Raw genomic sequence first — 21,601 nt, forward strand, 5'->3', positions numbered from 1 at the left:
CACGGTTTCTAGTATGGAATCGAATTCCATTATAGATGCACCCAGAATAAAAGTCAACTACCGATCCAGGACCATTTGCTAATGACCACAATTCGTCAGTTGCTTCAGGTGACCTTTTCGTTCGCAAATCATTCATTTACATAAAACACCATATGACAAGTGTACTAAGTTAATGTGAATTGAAAGTTTCAACAATTGTATTTAGTTATTTTCTTTAGTATATCTTACACGATTTTTGAACCATTTTGGAAATTCTTCTCGTTGTACCCGAGTTATGTCACATCCTTGTAGATTATGTAAAATATTCTTCTGCTCCCTACCCAAGGAAATGTGATATATGTAATTAACTTTGAGAGTTCGAAACAAAATGGAACGATTATGCATAAACGTAATTAAACTTAAATACATACTCAATATATGGCTCCACCTCTGAGCTATTGTACAACACAAACCAGTGAGCCATTTCTCGTTCATTTTGTGAAGGGTCAAGAGCCCTTGTGATAGGTGAGAATAGACGAGCATTTTGGGTAAAGACCTCCATCCCGGGACCACGTTCACCACCATCATCATTTCGTTCAGGTTTATCAATCCCTTTTAAGTACATTGAACAAAAAGTAAGACACTCTTTCACAATGTAAGCCTCAGCGATAGAACCTTCTGGACATGCTCTATTACTGACATACCCTTTCAAAGTCCCGAGAAACCTTCAACAAAAATTGACAATGAAAATTATGCTTCTTGATGCAAGAAAATTATTTCTTAAACATTAGTCTTTTATGGGTGGATTTTTGTACAATAGTTTAGTTATAACAAATTAATAAATAGCCATATGTTCATAATGATTACCTTTCGATCGGGTACATCCATCGATATTGCACCGGTCCAGCAAACATGGCCTCACGGGGCAAGTGAACAGCCAAATGGACCATCACATCAAAGAAAGCTGGAGGAAAACTTTTCTCCAACTTGCAAAGTATGAACACAATTCGTTCTGCAAGACAAATAACCTTTAGTTCTCCATCCAGATAAGTCACCATACGCAGGGAAGTCATTTATGGTCCACATTACAGCTGCATGCATTCGGAAGGTATGTTTAGTGGAGGCATCGTAAGTCATCACGCCATTCTCCCATAACTCCTTCAACTCATCAATCAATGGCCTTAGGTAGACATCAATATCAGTCCCTGGTTGATTACGTCCAGGAATAAGTAAGGACATCATGAAAAATGGGGCCTTCATACATCTCCAAGGTGGGAGGTTATAGGGCATGAGTATGACAGGCCACATGCTATAGGAAGTGCTCATGTTCCCAAAAGGGTTGAACCCATCGGTGGCTAGGCCCAACCTAACATTACGAGTCTCCTGGGCAAACTCTGGATAATGCAAATCAAATTCCTTCCACTCTTTACAATCAGCCGGATGCCTCCCTACACCATCATCCACACGCTTATCACTATGCCATCTCATGTCTTTTGCCGTCTTCCTAGACATGTACAATCTTCTCAACCTAGGTGTCAATGGGAAGTAACGCAATATCTTGTGAGGGATCTTCTTACCCTTGCTATCATTCACTCTGTACCTAGATGCTTGACATGTGGGACATTTTTCCAAGTGAGCATTCTCCTTCCAGAATAGTACACAATCATGTTTACATGCATCGATGAGCTCGTACCCCAAGCCCAAGTCACGTAGCAACTTCTTGCACTCGTAAATTGACCCTGGCACCACGTGGCCTTTTGGTAAGAATCGCCTTTGTATCTCCAAAACCTTGTCAAAAGACTTATTGCTCCACCTATTTTCTACCTTCACACGTAGCATCTGAATAACGAATGATAACAAAGTATCTGAGTTTTTGCAACCTGGGTACAAGCAACATTGGGAAGCATCTAACAATTTATCAAAATGTCGTACATCCTCTCTTTCTAGAGTATCACCCTCCATAAAATTCCCTCTCTGATAGTCCTCTATCAGTTCATCATATTCATCTTCATCCTCATCATTCTCACCATTGCTTTCATCATGGTTATTGTGTTTTGGAAGTTCACCATGTTCTAACCAAGTGGTGTATGATACTATCATCCCACTTATGAGCAAATGAGCCTTCACACTATCATACTCCTGCTTATAAAAGTTACAACAATTGATGCATGGGCACTTAATCTCTCTAGCCTCACCCAAATGAACCTTTGCAAATTCAATAAATGAGTTCACCCCATCTACATATGGCTGACTGAATCTATCAGAAATTAACATCCAACTCCTGTCCATGTCTGATCATAAGATAGTAGTTAATATCAATAGGACACAACCTTTTATTTTTTATTTTTTGTTCATTTATTCTTTAAACATGAAGACAAAGCAGTTAATATAAGTGTAGAGTGACACATCATCGTCAATAAAGGTGCATCTACCTATAGGCTTTTTTAATTTTGTATCAAGGTTTCGACCAACAAATCCTTTAAAGTTCTATTATATCTGCATATATTATGTATTAAGTTAAGTGTTTTTTACATTTATCAACAAAAAAACAAGAAAATATATATATTTTTAATGTCTGTTAAATGGTAAAAGGCAGCTAGCATGGCAATGTACCATTCCAATTCATTCCAATATCTTTCTTAAAGGACATTACCTAATGGGCTCCTACAAATTAAGGGCATAGGGAAGGAGTAAGGGTGGCTACAGGCCTAACCTCTGTAATATTTGTGAGAAGGGACTACATTTTTTAATTCCAACCCATATTTTCATACACGGGAACTCAAGCATTTACCACTACACCAATCAATACCCCCTCTTTGATGAAACTTCTATGTTTATCTAAAAGGGATTTTCAGCTCTCCTAAAAAGCCCTAGCACAAATTACATCCAGCCACTGCCTCTAAATTTTCTATTAATGAACCAATTGAAAAGTCGGGAACCAAAGTGACACAAACCTCAAACTATAGGGACCGTTAGTATAATTCGCCCAAGATAAAAAGATCAAAATAAAAAGTGCACTTTTGTAGTACACCCCAAACACTCTCTTAGCTTAAAAAACCATCTAAAACCCAACTTAAAAAACTAAACTATTTAAACTTTTTTTGAGCTGAAAAGGAAAATAAGCTGAAAACAAAATAAGTGGAACCAAACACCCTACAATTTTAGGTATAACTACTAATGCATGTGTTTTCAAAATTTAAACAAAATAAGTTGCAAATAAGTGGAAACCAAACAGCCTTTTTATATACAACTACTAAAGCATGTGTTCTCAAATTTTAAATTAAGTTGGTTGCAAATTTTAACTACTAAAGCATGTGCTTTCAATTACTAGATTGTATTTATGCTTTTATATTCACATTCAAACATGTAAAAAATCAGAAGTTGGCCCTTAAGCTTTATGGTATAATATCTTACTGCATCCTCTATTTCTAACATTACATTGTCTCCAGAGTGTTCTTATACTGGATGCAATAGACCATTTCCTTTGTGAGACAGAATTTCAACTCCTGAATAGGTGCTTCAGTGAGCAAAGCTACATGAAAGAGAATCCCAGTAAGCTTCAGCATGGAAGTGGGTTACTTAAGGTATGACAAATAAGCCACCTCTATGCCCTGGGGGCAAGGATGAAATGTCAACACTCATAGTAGGGGCACTAACAGGCTCAGAATTGGTGACTTGTATTGGGTTTAAGATGGAACGGATTTTAAAGCCTCTCTTATTCAAATGCACCAGTAGAAGTGTTCTTATTTTATTACCTTACATAAATAGTCACTGTGGGTTCTTATTAATATTTGAAGTAAGAGGCCCACTGAGAAGATGAATAAATTCCTGGTGAATGGGCACAGGCATTCTCTCATACAGAGGCAAATCCATGTTCTAACCTAAACGTTTGATGTGGATTCAGGTTAGGTGTTCATTAAAATTTCATATCCTTTTAGTTTTGCATTTCAAAATGATATTGTACTGGACAACCCGTAAAGGCCCCATCTTCCCCAACTCAAGCATGGAATTTGTTTGGAAAAAGCATCCTTCAGAGAACCCCAAAATCTAAATAATAGAAGAAGTGAAAATAGACAAACATAGATTCATTTAAGAAATTGAGAGAGAGAAGCAGGGGCATTGAGATACAAAGCAAAAGGGAACAAACCTGTAATGGGAGACTGATGCACCGATCTCGCACGGCAGCAGCAAACAGCACAAACCCTACGATCAAGAGTGAAATCGTGAGGGAGAGAGAACTACGAATTCTGAGAAAAGGATGTAAAAGAGTGAAATCGTGGTGATTGATTTGGGGAGAATTGATGAGGGAAAAAAAAAGGAGGGAATTTTAAGAGGGAAATGTCACCGCTGATCCCCTGATCTTTACCTGCTCTACCCCAAAAAAATAAATAAAATAAAATAAAATAAAATATTCAAAATAATTTTTAGATTTGTTTTTTTTAAAAAAATAAAAATAATTTCAGAGCAATAAAAATTAAAATTATATTTTTAAAATTTTAAAAAGTATTTATGACCTAAAAGATTAAAAAAAAACAAAAAAAAATTTAGATTTGTTTTTTTTGAAAAAATTAAAAATAATTTGAAAGCAATAAAAATCAAAATTATGTTTTTCAAATTCTAAAAAGTATTTATGACCTAAAAGATAAAAATATACAAAAATAATAAGTTTATTTTTTCACCCAATTTTTTTTTTAGTTTTTTAGGGAAAAAAAATTTGAAACTATTTTCTGAAAATAAAAACAAACATATTGAAATTGATAATCTAACCATATTCTTTGAAAAAGTTTAAATTATCTCAAATTAATCATATCAACTTAAGAGTGTGTTTGGGCTCAATGGGTTCATTTTGTGATCTAATTCAATGATTATTTTAATTTTACAATTCAGTAACTAAAATATTTAAAGCTCTTTCAAAAATTATAATCAAAAACACAAATCACTAAATCACATCATTCCACTAGCAAAACTTTTGCCGACGAATAGTGTCATCGTCGCTAAAGGTTAACTCTTTGCCCACGTCAACTTGTCGTCGCCAAAAGTAAGCACACTAATAGAACGCTCTTTGTGTTCCTAAAACATAAGCCTCGTAGGTAAAAGTTTTGAAATTTTGGCGCCAACCAAAAAATTTGGCGCTAAAATAATGTTATGCCTTTTTAGCGACGGCAACAAATTGCGTCGGTAAAGGTATACTTTTACCAACGAAATTGATCACTGTGTCGCCAAAAATATACTTTTGGCGATGAAAAATTGACGTCGTCGCCAAAAGTAGTGGCCAAAAGTGCAATTTCTTGTAGTGTTAGGGTTTGGGTCCAAAATTTAAAAGAGGGATTTTTATGTTGGGTTCCATGAATATATATACGGGGTATTGAATATGAGGTTATATGGGTTAAAATGATGATATTTGGACTTGGGATTGATATTTGAAAAAGAGGAAAAATTGCCCTAATCTGTGTTAAATAGTTATTTTGTATAAATAATGAAATTGATATGAGAAATATGAAATTGGGAGGATGTGTGAATGAATGGTGTAGTTGGATTTGATAAATCACTCACCTAAGAAAAATTTGATAAATTATATGTTTGATAAATTGTACATCTGTTTAGAAATATCTGTTTTGGGCTATCGGTAGAGGATAGCTATGATTGTTGTAGAAACTGTATGAGGACTAGGTGAATTGAAACTGGTCATTTGGATTATGTCATTGAATATGATGGTTTGATTAAACCGTTGAATATGTGATTTGAATAGCCATTGTATATGACAACGCTTTTAAATACATTGTATATGTATCATTGTTTGGGAGGAGATAGGAGATGTACTCCATTGTTTTAGAGGAGATAGGGGATGGACTCCATTTTAAATTCAGTTGGTCGGAGTGTCCAGGGTGAAAGTCTCGAAACCTTATATGTGTATATTTGGGTGCCGATTCCCTCAGACGAGAATCCGTAAAATGGCAAGAAGTTTGAAGTGTTTGAATAATGAATGTTATTGAATTATAAATGAATGAGTTGTAGTCTTATTTGGGATTGTTTAGATGATACAGAACTACACTTATGCATTGAATTGAAATGAATGAATGGAAATAGATTAAGATGTGGTTATCAATATTGAATGGTAATGGGGAGAATGTAAGTTGGCCTTGAGTATTGAACTTTTATCTGACATTTATATCTTAGTTAAATCTCATATATTGTGTTAGTTTATCTCTACTGGGCTTTGGCTCACCTTACTTGGGAAACCATTTTCAGGTACAGGTGACCTGCCCCCTCCAAAGGCGTAGCTTTGGAGGACTTAGGAGTTAGAGGCTTTGTTTTGCTACTTTTGTGTTTAAATGTTAACTTAAGCCAAGGGCTTTAAATGTGTAGAGCTTATGTGTCACACCCCACTTTTTATTACTCGACGTCATTACCAAGTTCCTTAACTTAATTCAATTTTAGAGATAACATGCAGAAATAAACTCAAATGTTCAATTGGAAGTAATGAACAACAACTCTCTCATTCAAATGAAAACTAAATACAACATGAGCATCCTTAAATGAATTGCCCTCAGTGCTTACAACATTAAATAATCAAATGAAGGGTGTAACCCTTTTACACATATGGCATTCTGCCAACAACAAAGAGGCCCCGTGGCCAACAAATAAAAAGATCCAAATCTTGTAGCATCTCCTGCTAAATACCTGAAAAAGATTCAACAACGTGGGATGAACATATAGTCCAGTAGGGATCTCAACATGATCCTCAACAATAACAACATTACAGATAGCTATGATCATGAACACTCATTCTCATACTAGAATAATAATGTGACAGTTTATACAAAGTATATATATATGAACTTTTCTCGAAAACAACTATTTAATTCAACGCTATAAGCGATTCATCTTTCCTTTTTCCTTTCATTAACCCCCGTTCCCAATCTTTTATAACATTAACAACTACTTAGGAAAATAGATTCACAAAGCCCATTACTCTCTCCCATTTTCCACACATACAACAGATGTGCCTTTTCAAAACATATTTCTAAAATGTTTGATTTTCTTACACTTCCAAAAGATTAAAGGGCATTTCAGTTCAATCCCAATTCTATCATAGTTATCCATGCACACCTCTATAAAAAGGGAGATAACAACTCAACTACATGCATAAAATAAATCAATGAGGCAACTCGTCCCTCCAACACTGTAACCAATACAATCCACAATGTTTCCAGATACACTGAAACAATAACAAAACAACTCTGCTCTACTAGCTATATGCGTAGTAAGCCAAAGATACACTTCTCACAACAATCTACCAGTTTACCAGGCGCTAGCTGGAAGGGTATGGTACCTTAGATTATCAGCGCGTCAGTTCTCCAGGCACTAGCTGGAAGGGTATGATACCTTTTATTATAAGCGCAGAGTATATATATATGAACACATAGGTGTGTGGAGTCCATCCCCTATCTTCTCACACACACTGGAGTACAACCCCTCTCTTCTCCCCAACCAGTATACAAATATAATGTAATTCAGCATTTCATCACATACGATGTTCAATCAACAATGGTGTAATGCATACACAACAATTCAACGCAACCTTATCATCCTCCACCGATGACCAAAATCTCTAGATGCATGCATATTGTACATCTATTAACAGACCCAACTAACATGAGATTACAAAACTCAGCAACAACATGAACATGGTAGTTAAAGCTATACCCACACAAGTGTGTTCAACACTCAAAATACAACATTCCAATTTTCTTATACTTGTTTCAAAATACCTTTCCCATTTCACAAAATGAATTCCACTTCCTTTGTTTTCACAAAATCACTCCCATGGACAAAAGCCATACCTCAATAATTCACTACATTCTTTTCAAAGCCATTTCGAACTAATTATGCAAATTAGGTCATAAACAATAAATTAGGGTTTTTCCTTCCTCTTTCTCAATATTGACCAAAAAGGCCCAATTAACATCAACAAACAACAATAACCACAATTTAGACTCAAAATACCTAAGTATTTGCCCAAAGATCAAAACCCCTCAATTAATTTATTAAATCAAATAAGAAAATTTAGGGTTTCCTCTCCTTTCAACAACCACATGCTAATTAACACTCCAATTAGCCCAAACCACAACTAATGATAATAAACCCAAATTCAACAACCAACCCAAGGTTCAGTCCCATGATTTTCACAAATCCATCATGATACAATTTTTATGCAATGCAAAAACTACCACATGTCTATCTATAGACGAAGTATTGAAAAGAAACAAGGAGAATCCCTACCTCGAACGAAGAACACAAATGGAGAAGATGACCCAAAATCCAAGTGCTCCTAATCCACTATTTTTCAGATTAGAATGAAGCCCAAGCTGCCCTCTATCTTTCTTACAAAGAACTTAAGATGGATTCACACTAGAAGTAAATGAAAACCTAGAGAAAAGATGAGTTTAGAGAGAGAGAAGTCGGACCTAGGGTTTGGAAACTAGAAGAGGATGAAAAACTGATCAAAAACCCGCTGCTGCCTATTTAAACTGGACAGGCTCGCTCGAGCGAAGACTTGGTAGCTCGAGCGACCAGACACAGGAAAGCCTCGCTCGAGCAAAGAAAAGCTCGCTCGAGCCAAAAACTCGATGCTTTAGGTCTGCAACCCAGAAGCTCGCTCGATCGAAGAAACGCTCGCTCGAGCGAAGAAACACTGCACTCAGGTCTATACTAGACGCAAACACTCGCTCGAGCGAAGAAACCCTAGATCGAGCCACCAGACACAAAACTCAACCATCGCTCAAGCGACCAATCCAAATTCTGGACAGTAACACCTAGTTTCCAAACCCAACCAATCTAAAACAAATCTGCCCAACACATCCGATAACTCAAAAGAGAAAATAAAGGATGACAACCACAATTATACATTGAGAGAATCCAGGGAACCTAAGTCCGGATACAACAACCAAAAGGAAAAAAAAACCGGGGTCGCTATATTATGACTCTCTTTTACTTTTAACCAAGTATTATCTTGGAAAGATGTAAGCCCATAGGGCATTTATTTTGTTGTCATCAACTTGTATTTAAATGTTATAGATTCAGAATGAATGTTTATGAATGTATAACGCATGTAATCCCCTTTTAACACAAATTCTAATATATGAAAGTATACCAATTATGTTAGATTTATTTCTCTTATGAGTTGGGTTAATTGTATTATTTTGAGGGCGTTATAGTTATACCATTTTGGGTCCACATTGAAACAATGGCCATACCCCAATGGCCTTCATATTTTAGTTTTTCCCTATTAGCAGAGGTTTGTGTTCATGGTGATTTAGGTTCAATGCCACACTATGGAAAGGATTTTCTATTGGGTTCATAGAATTTGATATTGAAGCCATTTCCCCAAGCCTATGGACAAAGAAATCAAATAAGAGGAAAATTCAAGATCAATACAAGTTAAATTCAATACAAAATAATAGTTCAATCTAGAGAGAGTTTTATCAAAAGCTAACGATTTTCTATTGCAAACAAAGCACATAACAATTAAAAAAACATTAAATCCCTCACCAAAATGGTAGCGAGAGAATCGTTTCTGAAGTGGTTAGTGGGGGAGATCGATTCGAACCGCCGAGAGATAAGAATCTACAAAATGAGAGATAGAGTTAAGAAGTATGAGATATTATTTTCTACTACAAACGAGGCACATAACAAAGAAAAAGCCGTGAAATCCCTCACCGAAATGGTACCGAGAGAGCAGCTTCTGAAATGGTTGGTGAAGGAGAGCAATCCAAACCGCTGAGAGATGAGAATCTGAAAAATGAGAGATCAAGAAGTTATTGAGATTATTGATATAATTTATCCATTTCTCTCACGTTTTCAATTTGGTGTTAATATGGTTTTTCAATAATTGTCATTAATATTTTGAAAGGAAATATAAAACGTGCGAAATTAGAAGAACTAAACTAGGATTCCTAAGGAGTTATTAAGAATATTGATATAATTTATTCATTTCTCTCACGTTTTCAATTTGGTGTTAATATGGTTTTTCAATAATTGTAATTAATATTTTGGAAGGAAATATAAAACGTGCAAAATTAGAAGAACTAAACTAGAATTCGTAAGAAATTATTGACATTATTGATATAATTTATTCAATAAGCAAATGAGAGATCAAAGAGTCTCATAGATAGAGTTAAGAAGTAAGTATAAGACATTATTTTATACCACAAATGGAACTCGTAAAAACAAAAAATATAACCAAAAAAAAAAAAAAACATGAAAGATCAACCCGAACTGTCGAGAGATGAGAGTGAGTGATCAATGAATCCGAAAAGTGGAGATCAACGAGGCTTAGAGAGAGAGCGAGAGAGAGAGTGAGTGAGTTAAGGAGTAATATGAAACATTATTTTATACTACAACAAGAAGATGAGAGCATGTGAGGGAAACGAAAGTGGCAAAATCACTAGTCAAGATTTGGTTTGATTAATTACTTGCTTGTTTGGTTTTGATTGTCAGAAAATATTTTTTAGAAATTTTTTTTTTCTTTTCAATGAAATTTTTGTAATATTTTAAGAATTTTTTTTTTTAATTTTTAGGCACACCTAACATAAATACACTTAAAAAGTATATAATATTTGTGAAATAATCTTTAAACAATTTATTAAACACTAAAAATACAATATATATATATATATATATGAAAATTCAATACATTTTTCGTATTTTTGTGTATTTACTAATTTTTTAAAAGTATTTTTTGACAAATATTTTACTATTTACATACATCTAAATAAGGTGCATCTAAAAAAATATAAAAAATTGTTTAAAATTTTAAAAATATTCATTAAAAACAAATGAATACAAAAAAAATTAATTTTTAAAAAACTAAAATCAAATATAGTGATTATATTATGATTTCTTTTTATGTCAATTTTTATTCACTCTATCCCATCATGATACATGATTATTATTACATGTCAGTTTTATTACATCCCACTTCCTTGTTCCTCAGTGCCTGCTTTTGCTTCACTACAAGAAGCAATAAGACTAGATAAGATTAGTTTGGGTAATAAGACTAGAAAAGATTTTATTAATTCCAAATCCCACCAAATCAAATTCCATTTTCACATGCCAATTCCATCTAATCTCACTATTCCAAATATGTTACCATCACGTTTGTTTTGTTTTTTTTTTTTCCCCCTCAAATATTATATCATATTGCAAATCAATAACAGTCACAATTCCAATAACAAAATTTCAATCAAACAAACTCAAGAAACTCTAACCTTGTGCAAAGATTGTTGCCAGTAACTAATGAAAGAGCAAGAACTACTCTGATGAATAGAAATGGTTGGTTCCTTTTATTTCAATGCATGTCTAAAGCGATGGGTTTTATGCATTATTTTGAGGACGTTACAACTTGGTATCAGAGCTTACCGGGTTCGAATACTTTGGGTACGTGGGAAGTGATTAGGATCACAATGGGTTTGTCTCGCTTGGTTAGAGACTTAGATGTACTGTTATGTGCTTATGTGATAACATGTTTATGTGACTATGTGGGTATGGAATGTAGTTTCTAGGATGTTGATTGGATCCTTGGGTTTCTGGAAGTCTTGTTGGAAAAGCACTAGATCAATGCTGTTTCCAACCGGAACTCTATTAACGCCTCGGGACTATCATTATCCGGGAATGAAATTCGTAATTGCTTATATGATTATGTGCTTACGTGGAGTGAATTACAGTTGTCCATGCATTAGGACGTGAGTGTTATAGCTTCGGCACATTTGTGAATGTGCTAATGGTCTTGGTTACCTTTATTAGGATGTCAGGACGAGGACGTGGTAGGCGTGGCAGGCGTGATAGGCAGGAGATGCCTTTACCGATGATATTTCGGCACAGCAAGAGGGAGTTGGTCAGGCCAATGTGGCCGAGCCAGCGGGTCAGCAGGCTATGAGTGCCTTGGCCTGAGAAATATCAGGAGCTTTGGGTATTCTCAGAGCTGGGAATCAGGAGCAGGCCCACGCAGTTGAGGCAGGGGCTTCCTTCTTGAAGAGGGAATTCTTCCAATCAAACCCGGACGAGTTTGTTGGGGATCCGAAGGAGCCACTTAAGGCTGACGAGTGGTTGGAATAGATGGAGAAGACGTTCGAGATGCTTGGCATCGAGGACGGGGCTTTGAAGGTGACCTTGGCATCCTTCCAATTGAAGGGAGATGCGGGTCAATGGTGGAAGTACGAGAAGGGCAGCGTTGGGGGTGCATGGGAGGCTTTTGTGAATACCTTCCAGGAGAAGTTTTTATCTTCAGTTGCTAGGGAGAAGCTGAGGGAGCAGTTTTGCCAGCTTAAACAGCAGGGCTTGTCAGTGGCCGAGTTTGAGGCTACTTTTACTAGTGTGTCCAGGTTTGCACCAGAACTTGTGGTGTCCGAGGAACGCCGTTGCTTTGAGTTTGAGCGGTGGTTGAGGCGTGGACTCAAGCTGAGAGTTGGAGGGTCCTTTATCCAAGAGTACAGACATTTGGTTGATGCTGCAGCTCATATGGAAATTATAATGCAGGAGGAGGATGAAGGGCAGAGAGGCTCCAAGAGGAGCCAAGATGGTCAGGGTGACGGCAGGAGATAGAGGGGTTCTAACCCTCAGCAGTCTCAGGGTGGTTTGGCTAGATCAACCTTTCCAGTGCCGAGTGCGGGCTCTGGGAGAGGTAGTCAAGGAGGCTTGACTTGTTTTGCGTGTGGCCAGCTGGGTCACAAGTCTTCGGTTTTCCCGCAGAAGGGAGGGGGTCAGCGAGCTGCTTCTTCTTCAGCTAGACCTCAGGGCCAGAGTCAGGGCAGGGGCCAGCCTTTGTCTTACTATCAGTGTGGTCAGCCTGGGCACCTAAAGAGGTATTGCCCACAGTTGAGTGCCACTTCAGGAGCGTCTGGTTCTAGGCAGATGTAGAGTTATCAGCCAGCTCAGCCTGTGCAGGCCACGAGGGCCAATCTGGGAGCTTCGTCATCCCAGTCAGTGCAGCAGTCTTTTGCTCCTAGAGGTGAGCAGCTGGATCAGGGGCCTACAGGGCGCGTGTATACTGTTACCGCGCAGGACCTAGTACCGGCTCCATCAGTAGTGAGAGGTACCTTTCTGTTTTGCAACTCGGTTGCTAGTGTATTGATTGATATAGGTGTGTCTCATTCTTTTGTATCTGCTGCATTTGCATCTGTGTTGGAGTTAGAGTTGGCACTGTTAGCATCTCCTATTTGTGTAGTATCACCTGTTGGGGGTGAATTGATTTTGAAACACGGATGTAGAGGTTGTGATATAGAGGTCGCCGACCATAGGCTTCCTTTTCCCTTTGTTGTTATGCCTATGAAGGGTTTCGATGTTATTTTGGGTGTGGACTGGCTATCGTCATACCGGGCTGTTATTGATTGCTATCGGCAGAGGGTCACAGTTTGTACCTTGAGCGAGGAGTGTTTCCATTTCTTGGGGGATCGGGTTAGTAGTGTGTTGCCACCGATGTATGATCCGCGAGGGTGGAGTAAGCTTAGTGGTCTACTTGCTAGCTTTATGAGCGATGAGTGTGATGAGACCCAGATTGTATTGCCGAGGGTGGTTTGTGAGTATTCAGATGTTTTTCCCTAGGATCTCGTTAGTTTACCACCTCACCGAGAGATAGAGTTCTCTATTGATTTAGTGCCCGGCACAGCGCCGATTTCTATGGCACCTTATCGTTTTGCCCCAACCGAGTTGAGTGAGTTGAAGATTCAGCTCCAGGAATTGCTAGCTAAGGGTTTTGTTCGCCCTAGTGTTTCGCCATAGGGAGCACCGGCCCTCTTTGCTAAAAAAAAGATGGTGCCTTGAGATTGTGTATCGACTACTGAAAGTTGAATCGGGCTACAGTTAAGAATAAGTACCCTATGCCCCGTATAAATGATTTGTTTGACCAGTAGAAGGGTTCCCGTTGTTTCTCTAAGATAGACTTGAGATCGGGTTACCACCAGTTGAGAGTCAGGGACGAGGATATTCCGAAGACGGCATTCCGTACGCGGCATGGCCATTATGAGTTTCTGGTGATGCCATTTGGGCTCACCAATGCACCAGCAGTCTTTATGGACTTGATGAACCGGATCTTTCCGGAATTCCTAGATCGCTTTGTGGTCGTTTTCATGGATGACATTCTTATCTATTCACATTCTGGGGAGGAGCATGAGGAACACTTGAGAGTGGTGCTTGAGTTGCTTAGAGCCCATAGGCTGTATGCCAAGTTTGGGAAGTGTGAGTTCTGGCTAGGAGAGGTCAAATTCTTAGGCCATGTGGTATCTGGGGAAGGGGTGTCTGTTGATACATCCAAGGTAGAGACAGTGCAAGACTGGGCACAGCCTAAGAGTGTGTTTGAGATCCACAGTTTTTTGGGATTAGCTAGGCATTACCGTCGGTTTGTGAAAGATTTCTCCAGGCTAGCTTCGCCGTTGACTAGATTGACGCGGAAAGGGGTCAAGCTTGTGTGGAGTGAGACTTGCAAAAAGCCGTTCCAGGAGTTGAAAGTTAGATTGACCACTACTCCGATTTTGATTATTCCGGAGAAAGGGTTGGGTTATGCGATTTATTGTGATGCCTCACGAGAGGGTTTGGGTTGTGTGTTGATGCGAGAGGGGAAAGTGGTAGCTTATGGCTCACGTCAGTTGAAAATACACGAGAAGAATTACCCTACACATGACCTAGAGCTAGCAGCAGTGACCTTTGCCTTGAAAATCTGGAGGCACTACCTTTATGGTGAGAGATTCGAGGTGTTCTCAGATCACGAGAGTTTGAGGAATCTGTTTACACAGAGAGATTTGAATTTAAGACAGAGGAGATGGATGGAGTTCATAGAGGACTATGATTTTGAGTTGCATTATCATCCGGGGAAGGCCAATGTTGTGGCCGATGCCCTTAGTAGGAAATCCATTAGTGATGTAGCTTGTATAGCCATCCGGGAATGGGAGATGTTGGGTGCACTTGGCGAGTTTGATTTGCTTCTGGGTGAATCTGTTGAGGCTGCGGCCTTGTTTTCTGTTGTTGCACAGCCTACACTTGTGACATAAGTGTTAGAGGCACAGAGAGGTGACCTTGAGGTAGAGTCCCTCCGAGAGAAGATCTCTAGTGGGAAAGTTGAGAAGGGTTTGACGGTGTATCTCGACCAGAGTGTGAGATACCGAGACCGTTTGTTTGTGCCAGAGTCTTGCCGAGAGGAAGTACTCTGAGAGTTCCATCATTCACGCCTTGCGGTGCATCTGGGAGGCACTAAGATGTATCGGGATTTGGGTCGCTAGTTTTGGTGGCGGGGTATGAAGAGAGATGTGGCTGTTTTCGTAGCAAGGTACCTTACTTGTTAACAAGTGAAGGCCGAGCATCAGAGGCCAGCGGGTTTGTTGCAACCCTTGCCTATTGCTGAGTGGAAGTGGGAGCATGTCACTATGGACTTCGTTGTAGGTCTTTCGAGGACTTAGTGGGGTAGTGATGCCATTTGGGTGGTTGTAGACCGGTTGACTAAGTCGATGCACTTTATCCCTATGCGCGTGAGAGATTCGGTAGATCATCTCACCGACTTATATATTCGGGACATAGTGAGATTGCACGGGGTCCCAGTGACGATCGTCTCAGATAGAGATCTTCGTTTTCCTGTTAGGTTGTGGCAGAGTTTGCAGAGTGCCTTGGGCACTAAGTTGACCTTTAGTACGGCTTATCATCCTCAGACTGACGGGCAGTCCGAGCGTACTATTCAGATCCTTGAGGATATGCTTCAAGGTTATGTCCTTGACTTTAGTGGGACGTGAGAGAGGTACTTGCCCTTGGTGGAGTTTGCCTACAACAACAGTTTTTAGTATAGCATCGGTATGGCACCGTTTGAGGCCTTGTATGGCCGACCGTGTAGGTCTCCAGTGTGATGGGCCGAGGTGGGTGATGCACCTTTGTTGGGTCCGGAGTTGGTTAGGGAGACGACGGAGAAAGTTGAGCTTATCTGTAGGAGGCTTGTTACAGCCCAGAGTCGCCAAAAGAGTTATGCCGACCGTAGGAGAAGGCCTTTGGCGTTTGAGGTAGGCGATCATGTCTTCTTGAAAATATCACCTAGGCGAGGTTTGATGAGGTTCGGGAAGAGTGGGAAATTATCCCCTCGGTTTATCAGTCCCTTTGAGATCCTTGAGAGGATTGCAGAAGTTGCTTATCGTTTAGCTTTGCCACCGCAATTGTCCGGAGTGCATGGCATATTTCATGTGAGTATGCTTCGGAAGTATGAGCCGTATCCGTCCCATGTGTTAGATTGGACCGACTTAGAGGTAGATGAGGATGCCTCGTATGAAGAGAGACCGGTTCGGGTCTTGGATAGGCGGGATCAAGTCCTGCGTGGCAAGACCATTCCTTTGGTAAAGGTTTTGTGGAAACATCACGGAATGGAGGAAGCCACTTGGGAACGTGAGTTGGAAGTCCGCGAGAAATATCCGGACTTGTTTGTTGATGTGTAACCATGCATTGGTAATGTTGTAATATCGTTGAACTTTAAGAGCATTATATATGTCTTAAGTTGTAAAACATTGTGAATGTTTTGGTCAATGAAAATTTGTTATAACATTTCATATGATCAATGTATTGTAGAAATGGAAGTATATCATGAATGTTGAATATGATATAAAGTTGTGAAACATGTATGTAGAAATTATTGAATTCCGGGAAAAGCATGTTGTTGATACATATTGAGATATGTGGTGAATTGCCTCTTGAATAGAGATGGAAAGACCGGTAATGGGTCGAGTTGTTAAATTTCACATTGTAATAATGTTGGGAATTGAGAAAATCTTGTTTTTGAAAAACCTGAATTTAATTTCGGGGATGAAATTTTTTAAGGGGGGAAGGTTATAGCGATCTTGGTTTTCCCTTTCTGTATCTGTTGTATTCCGGACTTTGGTTCCGTGGAGTTGGTAGTTGTATCTACCTTGTTGTCGTCCTATGATTCCTTTCGTTTGAGTTATAGGTTGTGTTGGGCTTGGTTGTTGCAGGTTGGTAGAGCTTTGGCTCCCATTGTTGTTGCCTAGTTTTTGTATGGTCCGCTCGAGCGGGTCATTCTGCGCTCGAGCATGGTTTACGCCCTTCCAGTATTTCGTGTCCCTGCAAAACTTCTGCAGGTGTGTTTTCTACGCTCGAGCGGGTTTACTGCGCTCGAGCGGGTCGCGCTCGAGCGGGCTTGTTTGCGCTCGAGCGGGTAGTTCTTTTTCTAAAAAGTTCTAGGAGATGAAAATCTATGCTCGAGCGGACTGGTTTTCGCACTCCAGCGGATGTACTTTATTCTTGTGTCTTGGCGCTCGAGCAGGCCTAGTTTTTTGTTCTTGACGCTCGAGCGTTAAGTTTTTCGCTCGAGCGAGAATGTCGTATAACAGAGGGCAGCTTGGCACTTTTGAATCATTTTCTACACTTCCACTCTCTCTCTTACTTTTCCAAAACGCCATTTGAGAGCTTCTCTCTCTAGAACCTTGCCTTCTCTCTAGGTATTGATCTAGTAAGAGTTGTTTCCTCACCTTTGGCCTTTACAAAAAAGTTGCTGATCGTCAAGGGCTATCTTTTGATCCAAGAATCTCGGGATTTGGAGCATTTCCATTTTCTTCATCTTCTTCGTTGGGTGTCAACTTTTGAGGTAGGGATTCCTATTCACTCTTATGGTCTTTGACATAGATTTTTGGTTGTTTTGATAAAGTGTTGAAGTTGGGTAATTTTGGGACTTGGGGTTTCAAAATGTTAAAAGAGGGTTTTGTTATTTTAATTCTAAAATATGTATTGTGGGTTTGAAAATAATGGTATTGTTGTTGGTTGTTGATATATAGACCATTAGGTCAATATTGGGAAATGGGGTAGAAAACCCTAATTGGTTGTATAAATTAATTGGTATGATTAATTTGGGAAAATTGTCGTTATATGGAATTGAGTTGGAAATAATGAAATTGACTCATTATATAGTAGAATAGTGGAGTTGGATTTATTAATCGCTCACTTTTGAAAACATTGATATTTTATCTGTTGGAGCTTTTATTATCTGTTTAGAAATAATTGATTGGGCTACCGGTGGAGGGTAGTTTTGATTGTTGTAGACAATGCATGATGATTACGTAAACTAAAACTAATCAATTGGATATGTCATAGAGTATGATGGTTGATAGAATACATTAACATTATGTATTGATTGATTGTGTATATGACCTATGTGTATATGCGTTGTGTGTGTAGGAAGAGATAGGGGATGTACTCCACGGTTTAGGGGAAGATAGGGGATGGACCTCTAAACCGGATGTTGTTCGGGAGGAGATAGGGGATGGACTCCGCTGATACAGCTCATATGCTTGTCAGTTAACGTGTTGATATAGCTTATATGCTTATCTATGGAAGTGTTGATACAGCTCATATGCTTATCTTTGGAAGTGTTGATACAGCTCATATGCTTATCTTTGGAAGTGTTGATATAGCTAATATGCTTATCTGTTGAGATGTTGATACAACTAGTATGTTCATTTATTGTAAAATGGGAAACGTTTAATATGAGTCACTGTCTTATATAAGTGGTTGGCCAGGTTCTGCGCCATTGATGTAAATTGTGAAATTGATAAGAAATGGAAAATGAAATGAAATATGAACACAGTGGTCATGAAATGGAAATGGGTAATGAATTGATTTATAGAAATTGAACATTTATCAGTTGCTAATGTCTTAGTTATTGCTCATACTGTGTTTAGCATATTTCTACTGGGCGTTGGCTCACCCTATATGGGACATTATTTTTAGGTATAGGTAGTATGCCACCTCTAAGGACATAGCTTGGATGATGATGAGTGTTGAGGACTCTTTTTGGTTTATTTTGTTTGTATTGCATGTATATCAAGCCAAGGGCTTATCGTGTATAGAGTTAGTACTCTTCTTTTGTGTAACCAGGTGTTGACTTGGAAAGCTGTAAGCCCACAGGGCATTTGCTTTTGTTGTTAACATGTAATACTGTTGTAAGAACTACTCTGATGAATAGAAATGGTTGGTTTCTTTTATATCAATGCATGTTTAAAGCGATGGGTTTTATGTATTATTTTGAGGAAGTTACAAAGTGTGTCCATGTAATGGTTTCGATCATCCTTGCCTTTTCTGAATCCGATAGTTCAGTTGTGACATGATCGGAACTACATATGGCTTGATTCCTATGTTTGGGATGCGTAGGCAAATTCATCCTAAAGTCTAGCCCCATGCCCTTTCAAAGTGACTATGTCCATATATTGGTTTTGACCATCTTTGTCTTCTCTTCATCCGAGAGTTCGGTTGCGATCATCACTAACAAGGACCGTTTACAGTATGCTGCGGAGTCATCTAGACAAGGGGGCAACTTTCCATTGCCATGAGTCACCATCCAAACCAGGGGCAATTTTCCGTTGCCATGCTGTGCCCTTTGGAACAAGGGGCAATTTTCCATTACCTCCGATCCGAGGTTATACATCTCGAGAGTAAGTTTCATGCTCGTTGAGCACTGGCTGTTTGCCAAAATGATCTTTGAGAATTTTTTACTGAGGTTTACTATTTTCTCAAAAATTATTTCATTTCTCTAAAACTGGACCATTTTCTTGCACCCAAAAAAGGAAAATTTTTAGTGCTCATAGCCTAACTTGCATGATTTCAAATCAAAAATTGAACAAGCATGTTAATCTTACTCTCATCTTGGTCAAAATTGTTTTAGTAGAAAGCCAAAAACAAAAATGGTCAAAATAATGCACTAGGGGCACAGTTGAGTCAGGCTTCCTGTCTTTCCCCTATTTTCAACATACTTGCCAAGAAGGGCACTCCACATGCCAGAAGGGCACAGCTGAAGTTGTCGACAAAGGGCTGAAAGCTCTCTCAACCTCCGAGCAACGAGGTATCAAGCCAAGTGCGAAGCACGAAACAGAATGGATCAAGATACTCTACTCCCTCATCAAGAACATCGACTACACGTCACTGGAGGAAATAGCTACGAGCTAACAGTGTTGGGCATGAACCCACGACCTCTTGCTTATTCACCAACCATATCTGGGAAGGGATGAAAAATGAGAGAGTGAAGAATAGAGAGGTGTGAGTTGAGAGAAAAGTGAGCAGAGGGGTTTTGAGAGAAAAACCGAGCCTGAGGGCCGAGTGATGTGAGAATCACAAATAAGAAAGGGTGGGAAATAATACCCAAAGAAACTGGCTCCTCGTGATTTCTGGGGTCTCTCATCCTTATAACGGGTCTGTGTGTCGTGTCTTTTGTTTTGTTTACCTTAACTCTTGTTTTGGGTCTGTTCCAAGCGTGTCTTGTTGTGTTTAGGTTGTATACCTTTGGTTGAGTCGTAGTATGCTGTGTTTAGTCGTAGGCTCAATACTCGGTTGAAAACCCTCTCCTCAAATCATTTTGTGCTCAGAGTGCTGTGCCATTCCCCACATTTGTGCAAAACATGATTTGGTTCTCTCATAAAACTGCAGGGCCCAGCCCCAATAAGTGTGAACAGAAAAAACCTGGACCTATCTGAAGCTTTTGGGTTTCGGATTGCAGAGCAAGAAATTTTGAAGCATCTGAGTATGTTTCAACTTCTGCAGAGTTCAGAATGAATCGGGTATCCAGAATGGGTAATATGCTGCTGTGGGCTATGAGTTCCAAATGAGCAGTGTTCAGAATGGGCTGTGTGTTCAAAATAAGCAATGCGTTGTATGAACTGTGTGTATAGGCTGTATGCAGAGTAAACCAAGCACTGTGTTATGGGCTGTGTGTTCAGATTGAGCAGTGGGTCGTTTGAGTTGTTTTACTGTTGGCTGGTCGGCCAAATATTTTGTCGATATACTTTTTTGGTGGCTGATGGATGGCCGGTGATCTCCTCCAGTGGCCGGTGAGCCTCCTACACCCTTGTTTGGGTCATATGTGTGGTTTGGGGCCTTCATTGCTCAAGACAGTGCAAGAAAGGCGTTTCCGAAGCTTAACTGGTCTCCGTTTTGACCTCGGGCCGCGTCTTCTGTGCGCGATCCTCGAATACGTGCAAGGTGTATCCTTTTCGTATCCTTTTTGTACCTTGCAAAGGTTTGGGAACTACTTCAGATACATTGCATTGTTATGCATGTTTACACGCATTATCATGCACACAACTCGCATTGTTTTGCACCCTCGCGCAGTCTGGCGAGACCTTAAACCCCCTCGGTCTGGGAGACCTTAAATCCGTCGGTCTGCATTGTCATGCATGATCCTCATCACGCGTTGTCATACGCACCTTACATGCGTTGCTTTACAATTTATGCTTGCATTGTATGCACCTCACAACGGTCTGGCGAGACCTTAAACACGCTCTCCCTAGGAGACCTTAAATCCTCTAAAGATGTAAGACCTTTGGTTTTTGCATGCATACACACGTCGCAACAAGCACAACTTGCATTGATGTGCACTGCTCACATGCATTATCATGCATCTCAAGCGACACACGTTGTCGCGCATTCGAGTCCACATGCATTATCATGCATCTCAAGCAACACGCGTTGTCGCACATTCGAGTCCACGTGCATTACCATGCATTTCAAGCGATGCGCATCATCGCATATTCGAGTTCACATGCATTTCAAAAGCCGCGCATTGTCGCGCATTCCAAGATCATTTGCATTGTCATGC

At 39.4% G+C, this 21,601-nt stretch overlaps 1 protein-coding gene across 1 annotated transcript; it reads right to left on the reverse strand.

Annotated features, from left to right (window-relative positions):
• Nucleotides 1-376: 376 nt before the first annotated feature.
• Nucleotides 377-2,268, reverse strand: LOC145800679 (uncharacterized). Its single transcript, XM_082890407.1, has 3 exons — nt 1,035-2,268; nt 847-991; nt 377-704 (listed from the first exon to the last, which is right to left on the reverse strand). The coding sequence occupies exons 1-3, from the start codon at nt 2,266-2,268 to the stop codon at nt 377-379; spliced, it is 1,707 nt and encodes a 568-aa protein (XP_082746533.1).
• Between the last annotated feature and the right edge of the window lie 19,333 nt (nt 2,269-21,601).

The sequence above is a fragment of the Camellia sinensis genome, chromosome 10, assembly GCF_055761805.1.
Source record: "Camellia sinensis isolate YWXY chromosome 10, ASM5576180v1, whole genome shotgun sequence".
NCBI lineage: Eukaryota > Viridiplantae > Streptophyta > Magnoliopsida > Ericales > Theaceae > Camellia > Camellia sinensis.